This window comes from Urocampus carinirostris, chromosome 14 (assembly GCF_059441175.1).
Source record: "Urocampus carinirostris isolate Australia breed hairy pipefish chromosome 14, RoL_Ucar_1.0, whole genome shotgun sequence".
In the NCBI taxonomy this organism is placed as follows: domain Eukaryota; kingdom Metazoa; phylum Chordata; class Actinopteri; order Syngnathiformes; family Syngnathidae; genus Urocampus; species Urocampus carinirostris.
The window spans coordinates 25,106,482-25,120,745 of record NC_142362.1 but is presented as its reverse complement, the minus strand read 5'-3'; the positions used below and the strand labels follow the sequence as shown (position 1 = coordinate 25,120,745).

Here is a 14,264-nt window from a genome sequence, read left to right as displayed (position 1 = left end):
CTCGAATCAGCAACCTCCCAGTCTCGGGGCGGGTGCCCTATCACCAAGGCCAACGAGCTGGTATGTAAATAAATGAATGAATGAATAATGATAAATAAATGAATAATATTGTGGCCCGTCTAAATATGAGATAATTTTTCCTAGCTCAAGCTTGTATATAGAATTTCTCATATCTCGAACACATTTTTTCTATAAGAAATAATTGAAATCCAATTAATTCGTTCCTTGCTCCACATAATCATCCAAATTCACCCTAAATAGATATAAATCCCATCTTCTTGATCAACAAAAACACATTTGAATAGTAATTTAACACATAAATACAGAAATAAGATATTAACGAAATGAGCACTCATCATGGAGGAAATCGGCAGTTGCTAAAGGAGAGCCGCCTGAATATTAAGGTACCGTATATTGTGAAAACTCTTTCTGTGTACCATCTTCCTTTGTAAATATTTGGGATTCTCACCTCACTGCTTCACAATGCCTACTGGATACAGGAAGGAACACTAGAAAACTGTGCTTCCTTGATATCTGATTAAAGATCTGATCAAAGCCACTCCTGCTGTCTAATGGAGATATTTTAATACTGCAATCATTCCCAGAAGCTTGATACTTCCTGATGAGCAGTGCCTAGCCCTACATAAGTTTTTTTAAGATAAAACAAGAAAAACATTGTTTTATGTTTTGGCACTAGGGGACAATTCTTCTAAAAACAAATTTATAGATTTTGGCATTAAAAGAGGTAATATTGGCAGTTTTGGTCCTTGATACCCTTTGATATGGTTTCTCGCAATCGAAATTGTCTATTAACCCAAATCGTAAAATTGGTGTCATTTATGTTTTGTTTCCCGACACATTTTTATCGTACAGGTGGATGACTCCAACAGTCGCCTCAACGGCAGTGTGGGGATGTCCAAGAACCAGTCGATACCAAGCCGCTATCGTCCATTCATGACTGTTGAAGATGAGGCACAGTCAAGCCACAGCAGTGAAGAAGAAGACGATGTGCAAGAGGAGACAGGGGGGAAGAGTTTCACCTCAACATCAACAATCTCATCCCACACAGTTCCATTCAAAAGTGACATTCGAGTCACTGAACCTAGCAAGGTAGACTTGCACTGCTTTGATTTGCTATGGAGGGGGTGTCAGAAATATAAGGTTTGATGACGATATTGATGCATTTTGAATCAAATCAAATTAATAAAAATAGCACATTTCATACAATTTAAAAAAAATGTTGATTAGCATTAGCAACTTTACGATTAAAGACCAGTTACTATCATTACCAAATCAAATATCGGCTAGTGACACTTTTTGCTGCTGATTTCCTTCTTAATCAATCATGCTAGTATTAGCTAATAGTGACGCTAACAGAACTAACAATGTTGACTGGCATTAGCAACTCTACCCTTACCGACCACTGTTAACAGTGGAACGGTGTGGCAGGTAAGTCGGTTGTTTTTGCAGATGACACAGCACTTGTGGCTGATTCTGAGGAAACATTGATAAGGTTGGTCATGGAGTTTGGAAGAGTGTGTGATAGGCTTAAGTCATGTGTGAATGTTGGGAAGAGTAAGGTGATGAAGTGTTCTCGTGATGGAGTGGTCATGGCGTTAGAAATAGGGTTAAATGGACAGGTGCTGGAAGAAGTTGAAAGCTTTAGGTACTTGAGTTGGGATGTGGCTGCAGTTGGTGGAATGGAGTGCGAGGTATTGCATGGAGTGAATCAAGAAAGCAAGGTTTTGGGTGCTCTGACGAGAGTGTGATTGTGCCAACTGTGTTGTATGGAGACTTGGAGCCTGAATGCAGATTTGAGAAGGAAATTGAATTTTTTGGGGAAAAAGTGTTTGAGGAGTATGTTAGGAGTGACAAGATTGGACAGATTGAGAAATGAAATTGGGAGAGACAGAACTGGAGTAGTCGTGGAACTGAGCAAGTGTGTGGATAAGAGAGTACTCGGTTGGTTTGGACACATGGAGAGGATGGATGAGGAGCGAATGTTGAAGAGGATCTACAGAGCAGAAGTAAATGGAAGGAGACCAGGAGGAAGGCCACGATTGACGTGGATGGATAGTGTTATGAGTGCACTGCAGGAACGAGGTCTAAATATCGTGGAAGCTCGAGCTCTTGTTGGTGATAGGAATGAGTGGAGAGGTGTTGTGAAAGATAGTAGGATGTTTGGATGCGTTCTAAGGGATGGGCAGGGCACCCGTTTGATGCGGCAGGGGTAAACCAGTGAAAGCTGTCGGGCCCTGCTTTTGAACAGAAGAGTGTGTGGTGTCACCTTGACCCGAGTCACGCAGCCGCTTTCTCGTGTCCCGTTTCATCTGGAGGGACGAAAGCATGACCAACGTTGGTGCCGAGGTGCTTAACTTGTTTGGGTGTTTGGGTATTTGGGTTGGCTAAGGTCCAAAAAATTTGGTGTGTAATTTTTTTTTGCTACTTTTTCCCTTTTTATTTTTTATTTATTATTTTTTTTTATGTGTTTGTCTTGCTGTCGGTCACCCCTCTCGAGGAATATGACCAGGGTAGATAAATAGACAACTCTTACCGACCAGTCGCTTCTATTAACAAATCAAATATCGGCTAGTGGCATTTTTTTCTGCGGTTTTTAGACTTAACCAATTAGAGTAGCATTAGCAACTAACGAGTCTCAATTGTTGCACATTAAATGGTTGAAGCTTATGCGCAGGTCACGCTAATGCAACTGACGTTGACTATCATTCTTAACTCTTCTTTAACCGACTAGTCACAACCATTAGCAAAGCAATTGGAAGCTATGGTTATTTATTTCTTGGCAAAATTGCCAACATATTCTGTATTCCAGGAAAGCGGGAAGTCGGGTTTTCAAACGTACCTAACCCTAACCCTAGAGAAAGGACTAGTACTTAGACTTTGCGACCAGGACCTCCCACTTGGAGTGTCATTCCAATAATATTTTCCTGGTCGGAAGTTGGAAAACCCAACTTTTCTTGAACTGCTTTCACGTCGTATCTGGTAACAATCTGAGTGGGATTGTTCCAATTTCCTAATTTTCTAGAATGCAGCAATAGTTCTATCGCGCTGACTGCGGACACTAAGGATCTTTCTGTCACTGTATGAAATCGGACAAATCCCTGCAAGTAGTTACGTGTAGACATTGATAACATTTAGCTACTACAAACATTTCAAACTCGGACCGAAAAAAAAACTATATCATTAAATGTTTGGAACAGTGTGAAGGTGGGGTGCATTGTTTGAAGTAGCCTTAAAAAATTGGAAAGTTAAATATTTACTTTATCAAGTATGTGTTAACAATGCCCAACTGAGTTCAAAGAGCCCTTATGCTTAACTGTATTTACCACCGTGTCTATCTGCTTTTATCTTACCCCTAGCAAAAGGGTTTGGGGTGGAAGATGATAGACCGACATGCCCCTGGTTTCGGCACAATTTGAAAGGTTCGCCTGACAATTATTTTAATAATTGATGAATAGTTTTTTGTTTTTGTTTAAACATTTTTAATCTTAAATGCTCGTTACACCAAAAATAAGAACAAGGAAAATGCATATATTTGATTAACTATTTACTTGATGCCAGAAAGATTGAATACACAGCTGTGAAGCCTTTTTCAGTATGCCGCAGAAGAAGTTTGTCTTAAATAAGATAGACCCAATGGTGATAATTGGTTCAAACTCTATAATGTGTGCTTTTAGATAGGATGGTGCCAAAGCAGGAAAGATCACAGAAAAACCTAGTGGGTCAGCTCAAGTCTTCTACCTAGTATCTGAGAGGTCCAATCTAACCGTAAGAAAGAATGTGAACGGGGGGAGTGCTGGAGAGTGACGAAATTCTTGTCCCTGCGTTTTTTTTTTTTTTTATGTTTCTATATGTTAGTTTAGCATTAAATTGGTGAAAGTAAGAAAAGTCATTCTTAAAATACAGTCTAAACGTCAACCCTTACTCCAAAAAGGAAGCTGCAATGATGACAGAAGCCTGGAGATGGTTGCCGCAAGTAAAAGAAAGTTCCAAATTCCGTACAGCTCCTTTAAGCTATCTAATAATCGTTAAAAGCAGGTACATACGAAGTTCAAGAATGATGAAAGCTAAGTCAACAAAGTGATTATTGGCCATTAAATGTTTGATTTGCTTGACTGCAGTTTTTCTGTTCACGGTAAAGTCTGGCTCTGTTTTTTAGGAGAGTTCTTGCGAGATGCGGATCAGCCTCAACCAAAATCCCAACAGCAGTCGAGACTTTGGCTTCGATGTGTCGTGGGACTCTAACGGGGCTCACGTCAAGTCTATCCAGCCAGGTATCATTACAATCATTAGATACCCTCATAGCCCTAACATGGGATTTTTGGCATATATCATTGACAAAATGAGAGAGCTAAAACCATACTGTTAGGGCTCCAACTAACGATTATTTTAATAATTGATGAATTGTTGTTGTTTTTTTTTTGTTGTTGTTTTTTTTTTAATATTTTTAATTTCAAATGTCGATTTTGTGGACGGATTGAAAAATAATGCACAAAACAACAGAATACTTTTTAATATAAAACCACAGGCGTAACCAGCCTGTTTTTGGTTTTGCTCAAGCACGCTCAAAATGATAGCATTTTCAAAACTTTTATTTTTTTATTTTTAAACCCACTTTTCAAAATGTTATCAACAAATTTTGTTTTTGGGTTAAATATTTGAATATGATTAACTTTCCCAATGTTCAAATTATATATACTATGCTTAAGAATCTGCCCTTTTTGTTGAGTTAAACATGTCACCCTTATTTTTATTTTTAATTTTTTTTTACTTTATTTATTTTATTAATTTAATTTCTGATTTTTTTTTCTCTGTATTAAAAAAAATATCATTTTTTTAACTTTATTTATTTTGTTAATTTATTTTCAGATTTTTTTCTCTGTATTTTTGCAGCACTTTCCGTTTCTTTGAAAACTGTTAACATTATACTGTTTGGCGGTATCAGGCCAATTTCGTTTGTAATGATGCAATGTTCAATAGAAAGGATTTTCAAAATATTGTTGCCAGACCAAAATGGTACTTTCACCTCACAACAGAATTCAATGCACTCTTATTTGCAATAATTTAACGTGTAGCACATTCGTCTATCACGCAATGGGTCCTCGGTTCAATACCCGGTGTAAACATATGTTGGCCTGGAGAGGGGTGGGCAACATCAGGCTGTACTTGCGCAAGACACACCACAGGAAATGGTGACCCTACGACCCTAGTGGTTAAGGGATCCAATCAACCAACAGTGGCTCATAAACCGTGCGACACAACGAAACGATGGTGAAATTAGTTTCCAACGCTTTTAGTAATCAATGATGTCGATTTGTTGTTGCATCCCTACATACAGCAAAAATGTACTCGTGTGCTTTTCATCAGCCTCTTTTTGACTCCATTGATATAAAGAGTAGCATCCCCGGGGTCGGAACTTCCCTTTTCTTTTAAATCCAAAATGCACATCAAGTTTGCTGCATACATGCGATGTACCATTAACTTTCAGACTGTCTGATCCTGACCCAAACTTTCTTTGTCATCTCCCACAGGTAGTCCGGCTGAAATGTTCCAGTTGCAGGCTGGGGACAAGGTGACGACAGTGAATGGCCACCGGGTGGAGGACATGAGCTACATGGACTGGAAAGCCAGCATGGAGCGAGCCCTGCAGGAAGGCAGTTTGGTGATGGACATCAAACGTTATGGCAAGAGCAGTGAGTCATCTGCAACGTGTGTATGCACGTGTGTCTGTGCGTGTCTGTGCCGGATTTAAAGATATATTAAAAAGTGTTTACTCCCATTGAGACGTTTATAGTTTAGTAGACACTCAAAATAAGAAGAGAAGACGTCAATGAATGTTGAAATTGAAAGGAGAACAGGAGGGGTCTGTACAAAAAAATCCTCAAGATAAGAAAATTCCAACCTTTTCTAAAGGTCCTTTCCTGAGTCCTTTATTTTCAGATCCGCCCTCAAGTGGGCTGAAATAAAAAAACAGCAACATTATTAGCCACTGGTGACAATAATACAGTTCATAATAGTCAAAATAACAAACTGGCATCCAATCCAATCTCCTTTGCAGGTGTCCAATATTAAAGGTTGGCTGCATCATTTGGGATATCCCTAAAAAAGTTGAAACATGAATATTTTCTCTATGAAGTATGTGTTAACAGTGTCCATCTGAGTTCAGAGAGCCCGTATGCTTTATTTTCCGCTGCACCCACCCACTTTTATTCTACTTTTGTCTAAGCTGTTTTTGGCAGAACACATTAGGTAAGAGGAATTGGGATGGGAAAAGTGCTGGAGAGTGATGGCATGCTCATACCCATGTTGTTTTCCTTTTTATTTGTTAGTGTAGCTTGAAAATGGTGAAAGTAAGTAAATGTCTGATTCAAATACTGTTAAAATGCCAAACCCCAAGAAAGATCTGAAAAAAAAGGTTGTTTAGCACATTTAAGAACTGCACGAACCTGCATCATGAATGCGCTGACACAGGCCATGAGGGGGCAGCCTCAAGTGAAAAAAGTTTAAAATTCCGTATAACTCCTTTAAAAACAGAAACAAGCAGAAAAAACTTATTAACGATGGATTTATGTTTTTTGGGGGGGAAGAAAGCTATAGCAGCCATGACACACCAATTAAAACATGAGAATACCATAACTCCATTCATTTGTATTTATGTATATTTTTTATTTTATTCCAGGGTACAAATTGGAGTTTAGGTCGCGTAAGAGGTGCTCTTATTCCCTGAGCAGCATTGTCACTTACACTTCTCATGTTGCTAAATGATTATGACATGCTGAATTGAACCTTAAAGTGTTTGTTGAATCATGCGTAAAAAATTCCCCTTGGGAGGAGGCCCCTCATGCCTCCACTGATGCACCACGCGCAGTTTTCATTTCTATTTATGTTTCCCTTCTTTCAGTCTTCCACAAGTGTTGTAGTCGCCTTTTTTTCTCTCTTATCTTGCGGTGGTAGTAATTCAACTCAGATGCACTTTTTTACTGGTACACCATGTCTGAAGCATTTCTTAGTTTCATTTTGGCTATGTTACTTTTCCTCCTTTCAGTTCTTCCGGTGGGCATGAATGGTCATATGCAGATTACAAGACCAGGTTTCACTAGAGTGTTCATATTAGATTATATTATCTGGTCCTAACTAATGTGGACCTCCATCCATTAGCTAGTTGCCACGAGCTACCATCAAATCTTCATACTCTTCTGTGCCTAATAGTAGGGTCAAAAAGTTATTGATTCGGCTTGACTTGTGTTTTTTATGCATGCATATTTATCCTATGGTGCACCATATACTCCAACGTGATTCAAAGTCCACCAACAAAATTTATTAGATTCGGCTGCTTGGAGTGGTCAGGAACTACAGGACCGAATTTGAAGCACGAAAGCAGACCACACAAAAGCGGATTTTGTTGGTATTCATTGACCGTGCCTTGACTTGGAACCTAGCTAAAGACACTCACAGAGGCCTAAGGTACAACAGTGAAAAGTGAAGACTGAAAATCGCTTTAGCGGTTTTGGAGCCTATAAGTTACATACAAACACACACACACACACACACACACAAATCAGAATTTATAAAGTAGTTTAGATAAGGGTGGTGTTTAGTCAAAAAACAAACATCTTAATAGCATAATTCCTAACATATACTACACTTAGCATTAAAATAGAAATTCTTTTTTAGGATATGCCCTGGTTTACAGAGACTGCCATAGACATTTTGTGTTCATGTTTGGTTCTATTGTTTCATTTTCATCTATTCATTTATATTTATCTATTTTTAATTACTTATTTTTTCATTTGTTTTATTTTTTGATTATATTTGATTTAATATGGCTCTATTTAGATTACTTTTATTCACCTATAGTTTTGTGTGTTTTGTGTTGTGTTATGTTTTTTGTAAACTAAATAATAGATATTTTAAAAATGTTGATATTAATTTATGACCTGGTATATAGATACAAATACATTTACGATTACGATTGAAAAAGGGTTGTAAAATTGGGAAAAGGGTGCATTTTAGGGCAATGGTTGGCAACCATTGGCTGCAGATCGGTACCAGGGCTGTGTGTCGTTTGGTTTCGGGTCGCACTGAAAGAAAACATCCATCGATTATCTGCACAGCTTATCCTCAGTAGGGTCAGCTATCTTCAGGCAGTGGGCAGGGGACACCCTGAACTGGTTTCCAGCCAGTCGCAGGGCACACAGTGTCAGACAACTCACCCCCTCATTCACACCTAGGGACAATTTGGACCGGCCAATTAACCTGACATGCATTTTTTTGGAATGTGGGAGGAAATTGGATTGCCTGGAGGAAATCCACGCGAGCACGGGGAGAACATGCAAATTCCACACAGGAAGGTTCAATCTCATGACCTCAGAACTGTGCCGCGGACGCGCTAACCACTCACCCGCCATGCTGCTTGAAAGAAAACAATGTTTCCTTGTTTTTTGCTTCTTATTATTACTAATGTTATTATTGGGCCGGGCCACGAGGATATAGTCATACATTAAACCAGTCTGTGGTACAGAAAAGTATGCCGACCACTCTTTCAGCATACTACGGCCCGCGGGCCAGATGGCCCAGCAGTCTTTTCCATTGGGCCCGCCAAACGAAAACGGTCAAAATTTACAAAATATATAATAGTGACAAAATATATAATAGTAAATAAAGTACTATTTGGCTTATTTTTACTATTATTATTATTATTATAGGTATTGTTATCATTGTTATTATCATTATTAATATTATTGTTAGTATTGGGCTGTGATTATATAGTCCAGGGGTGGCGAATACGTGGCTCTAGAGCCACATGCGGCTCTTGGCCAATAAGAATGCGTCTCTTTGCCTCATCATATTGTCTATATACTGTGGCTCTTTGCCTTGTTTCATGTTTAGTTTTTTTTTGTGTGTATTGAGGGTGGACAATTTCCTTGAAATCAACACAAGAACAATACTTGTTGTACTGTAAGGAGAGGAGTGTGTTATGGGAAACAATATTTTTTTATTGTGTGTGTTTGTGTGTGTCATGGCAGGTCAGTGCGTGGTGTGGCCTTTTTGACTCTCACACTTAAAAATTTTGTGTCAAACCTTTTCGCCACCCCTGATATAGTCGGACATTAAACCGTTCCGTGGCACAGCAAAAGATGCCAACTGTTTTAGGACATTATAGTTTGGAAGTTGTTTTATTTCAGTATTCTTTACTCACTTAAGCTCATCTGTTTACACATAATACAATAGGTGTTTACTACTGTGATTCTTTTTCTTTTTGTGGGTGACTGACGGCTGTCGTATGTTTCGTGGCTAAGGAAGATGGTTTCTTTGTCCTGTTCCCTTCTGCTGCCCTCTCAGAAGACATGTTTTCCTCTTTCTCCCTGGAGAACTCCTCCACCTATTGATTTATATTGGCACAAAGGCAACAAACCCCAAAACAAAACAAAAAAGTTCTACTTTATTCTGTCTGCATGCAGACTGGGACAGGGATCCATCTTCCCCACCATTAAAAGGCCATAAGACCATCAATCTGACCAGTGCGGCTCATCCCATACTTGTAGGTTTCCCAGAAGCAAGTGCCGCCAACATGCTGGATTTCACCTCTCTCACTGACATGTCTGCCAAGACCGCCACCCGGTCCGTGGTGGTAAGTAGACTGTCAAAACACCTCGGTTATTTGTCCTGCAGATTTTTACAAAGGGTACATTGGTACAGGATGTGGCTTCCAACGGTGTTGATGGAGGTTACCCCAAAGTGTCTATGACGGCTAAAGGTAAGGACATAAAGTTAAATGAGGCAGAATACAGTGCCATGAAATAATTGACTCCCATGAACTTTGTTATATTGCCACATTTCAGGTCTCAAACTAAACGCTAAAAACTAAGAATATTTTCTCAGAAGCAACAACAAATCATAGATCCAACAGCCATAGATCCAATCAGAATGTGAGACAGATGACAGCCCGTGGCTGATGATTTAGGTCGGCCATCTGATTTCGTACAGTGTTTCGTATCAAAATGTTTGGACTTTGTGTCTGGGGCACTTGTAATGTAGATCAGAGGTATCTAAAACCTTTTCCTCAGCCCAAAACAAATTTGGTTTAATGTTTGAAATGGATAAAGGCATGCAGGCGGCCACCAGATCAATTGAACGTGCAGAGGATTAATGGGAACCGGAACAAAGTTATTCACCCTACAGTAATTTTTTTATTTTTTACTATGCTGCTGTTGTGTTGGTCAGTTGTCAGTGTGTGAGTATGGTGCCATGAGCTTCTGGCCATCGACTTTGTCTGATGTGACGTTGGTCACTTTGTAGTCGGAGATAGGAGTACACAATGGATCCCAGTATTCATTGTGTATGAATAATAATGTCTAATTTGTTTAAAACTTTATAACTTTCTTTTGTAGTAATTACAAAATATCCATTGCGGTCTACATTTACCGGGGTGAAAATACTGCGGTAGCTTTACTGGCACTTTCTTTGGTATATCACTGCACTCTCGTTAGCATATAAAAAACAAATAAAAGTGAAGGTGGTGTTTCGTAATGAAAGTAAAACTTGTAAATTATGGAATAAATAGGATATGCAATTCGTGATCCAGTGTATCAAATTTATGAAACAAGTGGTGTAATTTGCATTTGTTCCGAGTATCCGGCGAGGAACATATGGGAATTACATCACTAGTTGAATGTATCACCCTTTGTATATGCGCTATATACAATTATCTCTCACTATCCGAATCAATTTCTATGTGTAGTTGGTGCAGGGCCTTTGACTTCCTCGTTAATCTCTAACATTTTGCATTCACCCATACAGGATTAGCGTCTTTGTACACCTTAATGCCATGAATAGAACTCTGCAAATAATAATTGAGACCCATTTCTACTTATTTTTTAGGTAACGTTACATAATCCAGAAGAAATAATACAGCTATGCTATCATGAATATCGACTAAAAAGTCACCCGCTGTTGTTTTTACTGTCACGCAGGGGACCCATATACGTAACGTTTCACATATTGCTTTATTAAGAGATCGGGGAAGTCAGGGCGAGAGGAAAAGATAGCAATCTGTCGCTCGCTGAGCAGGAGGAGCGGGAAGCCCTCGCAAAGGAGGCGTGGTCGGAGATCGGAACAAGTCGGGTAGACGGGACGAGCGGGAAGCCAGGGATCGGGGATCGGTACAGGAAACAGAATCAGGATACGGGTAGCCGGGACAGGAGAACGAAGCTTGGATCGGCTGAGGTGAGACAATCAGTGCATGAGACAACTATTGCCCTTTATTTAATTCAGAGCAGCAAGAAGGAAGCCCTTTCTAAAATAATATCATTACCATTCGGTGTTTTCAGAAACCTCATGGGAGACACAAGTAACAAGGTGCTCTGATCTTTAGGGCTGAATGCAAAGTGTTCAGTGTACGAGCTACGCCACACATAAGCCTAACGAACACCACCACCTCTGTCAAACACGGTGGGGGCAGCATCATGTTATAGGGTTGCTTACCTTCAGCAGCATTTAAAAAGGAATGGTTTTAAACTAACAATAAAAAGGTGTTAGAATGGTTAAGCCAAAGTCTAGACCTCTATATTATAGAGCATTCGGGGACAGATCTAAAAAAGGTTGTGCACAAACGATCACCATTAAACCTTAAGGAACTTGAGCTTCTTTGTAAGGGCCCGGTTACACAGCCGTTTGCGTCTGTATCGCGGGTAAAATTTTGCCCGTGGTTGCCCGCGGTGGAAAATGCGCAAAATTTGCCAACCCGCTGTTCATCCGTGGTATGCCCGCGAAACAGACGCAAACGGCTGTTCCGCTTCCTCATCGCGTCAGTTCCACGTCCTTTCCGCGTGTGGTCCACGGGTATAAAAGCTGCCGAGCCGGGCTGTAGAAATCATAACCGCTCAAGACACAGTCCCGTGAAGATCAAGATTTCAAGCTAAGGCACCGAAGAAGAAGACAATATGTTATTATTGTAAAAGTTTTTCATTTTTATTTTATTAGCTTGTTACGAAATGAAAATAAATGTCAAGAAATAAAAATGGATTAAGACGAGGTCACTACGGTGACGGGGATCCATGTTCACCCCTTGACGTCTCGAGCACAACTGACTGACTTACACACGCTAATTCACGTGATAACGCCGCGATACAGGCGCAGAACAAACGTGCTATGACCGTGCTCCACCCGCGATTACCCGCTAAAATTCCGCGTCCTACCCGCGTGTAACCACGCCCTGGCCGCAGCCGTAGCACGTCGTTCCGCGTCTGTACCGCGTCATATTAGCGTGTGTACCACGGCTGTATCTCGTCTGTATCGCGATCTCAAAGCGTCCAACAGCGTCTGCTTCACGGGCAGAAATTTCTGGTCGTGATTCAGCCGCGATACAGACGCAAACGGCTGTGTGACCGGGCCCTAAGGAAGAATGAGAATATTTCTGTTTCAAGATGTGCAGAAATTATTAAAACGGACCCCAAAAGACTTGTGGCTTTGATCACAACAAAGGGAAGTTGTACATAGTAATAAATCAAAGGGGGCCAATCTTTTCTCAATGTCTCAACGTTTATTTATTTTTTTCTTGTTGGCACGATATAAAATGTTGAAAAAAATTTGCTTTCTTTTCACTATCGGGTTTCACATGTTGTTGCTTTTTAGAAAGTATTTTGAGATTATAATCTATAAACGTGAAGCCTGAAATATAGCAATATGTCAAAAGGTTGTGGGGGCGTAACGCTTTTGCCCTTGATTAAACCTTATTTCTCCCGTCTCCCTCGTAGAATCAGAGCCCATTTCTATGATAAACTTAAAAAGGAGGTCAGAGTTTTTTGAAAAAGGTAATAAAGTCGTTCTTTTTAAAAGAGTGTTGCTACTTTCGGAAACACTTGTTATGCTTCTATGCAATATGTCTCAGTCTTGGGGAGATTTACTTTGCATGATTCATGATCAATTAAAATATGACTTATTCAAAATGGACTCTACTAAGTATATCTTTTGGGATCTTCTTTTTCCTCTGATCTTGCCTAATCCCCAAGTCTTTCTTTCCTTCTCCAGGCATCAGAAACAAGAGTCAATGCACTGGTCTTCCTCTGTGGTAAGCAGAGTCTTGACCTCAGCACCAGAACATTGAGGCCATACTGTTAGAGGGCACTCATGACATTCACATGACCTTTACATGTAGACCTTGTAAGAAAAACTGTTTTAAAAAGATAGTTTATTTTATTTAGCACCTATAAGAGAAGAAAAAACAGAGAAATAATTACACGAATTATCATTGAAAACACTGTCTTTTTAAAAATATTTATAGCTTGAAATTGTTGCCATGTTTCTTAAAAAGTCTGCTTAAAATAATGCCGACACTGCTCTCTGGTGTTTTCTCTTTGCCACTGCATTGCCTCTTTCCTCGTGATTAACGGCACCTGGCATCCGTTTGTATGGAATTGTCCCTTTAAGCATCATCAACCCTTGGGTGGCGCGCCATAGAGGACAGGTGTATGCTCCACCTAAACATATCCATTATGGCCATTTATTATGGGTCTTGCAAAAAAAGAGTAGAGTTTCCCAGTAGTAAATTCTAATGGGAAGAACTTCCTGCAACGGGAAACAAAAGTGGGCTACATACTAATGTCATTTTTACCTAACACCTATAAGGTGTGAAATTTGTCCTAAAAATATTTACACACGTAGCGATAAGATTCCACAAATATTTTCGTGTTCTACTCAAAATCTAAAAAACAAATGTCTTGATAAATGCAAACGCAAGATTAAAAAGGGCTTGTTAATTGCATATATATTTGTGGCTCGGCAAAATACATGATTCACACCGGATTTCTTCTTTAAATGGTACTGGAGAAATTGTAAAATTGGATTTGAAAGTCCTTAAAAAGTGCTTGAATTTGGTTTTGAAAAAAGTGTACGAATCCTGAAACTACAGGCTCCCTCTCGGCATGCTCAACCTTCTTCACTTTCTATCCTGCATGCTGGATCAATCACGCTCTTATTAATTTTCTCGGTTCACACCGGCTGCTGTCTGATGTGGATCAGCATTTCGATGTAAATCGACTGATTTTGAGTGAACGATCAATAAGACGGGATGGTCGAAGATGACATTTGTTTGTTTCTCATGGCTTGCTGTCTCTCTGTGTCAGGTTTTATAATTACATACCGAATGACTTGGCAAAGAAAACTTAAATGAGCCTGTCAATACTGTGGTTGATGGTTTTTCATGGTGCTTTAGATAAATCTTCTACACTACATTGCACAAATATTGA

General features: G+C 39.6%; 1 protein-coding gene across 6 annotated transcripts in view; it reads left to right on the top strand.

Annotated features, from left to right (window-relative positions):
* Positions 1 to 14,264, top strand: part of lmo7a (LIM domain 7a) — a 112,888-nt gene that overhangs the window by 84,087 nt on the left and 14,537 nt on the right. For 5 of the 6 annotated variants that reach the window (XM_088352309.1, XM_088352308.1, XM_088352311.1 and 2 more), the window contains 6 exons: positions 874 to 1,110; positions 4,178 to 4,292; positions 5,550 to 5,711; positions 9,480 to 9,649; positions 9,718 to 9,775; positions 12,774 to 12,830. In XM_088352309.1, the coding sequence (XP_088208435.1) occupies positions 874 to 1,110; positions 4,178 to 4,292; positions 5,550 to 5,711; positions 9,480 to 9,649; positions 9,718 to 9,775; positions 12,774 to 12,830 (799 nt within the window). The remainder of the gene's footprint in view (positions 1 to 873; positions 1,111 to 4,177; positions 4,293 to 5,549; positions 5,712 to 9,479; positions 9,650 to 9,717; positions 9,776 to 12,773; positions 12,831 to 14,264) is intronic. The other variant, XM_088352310.1, reaches the window with a different exon arrangement.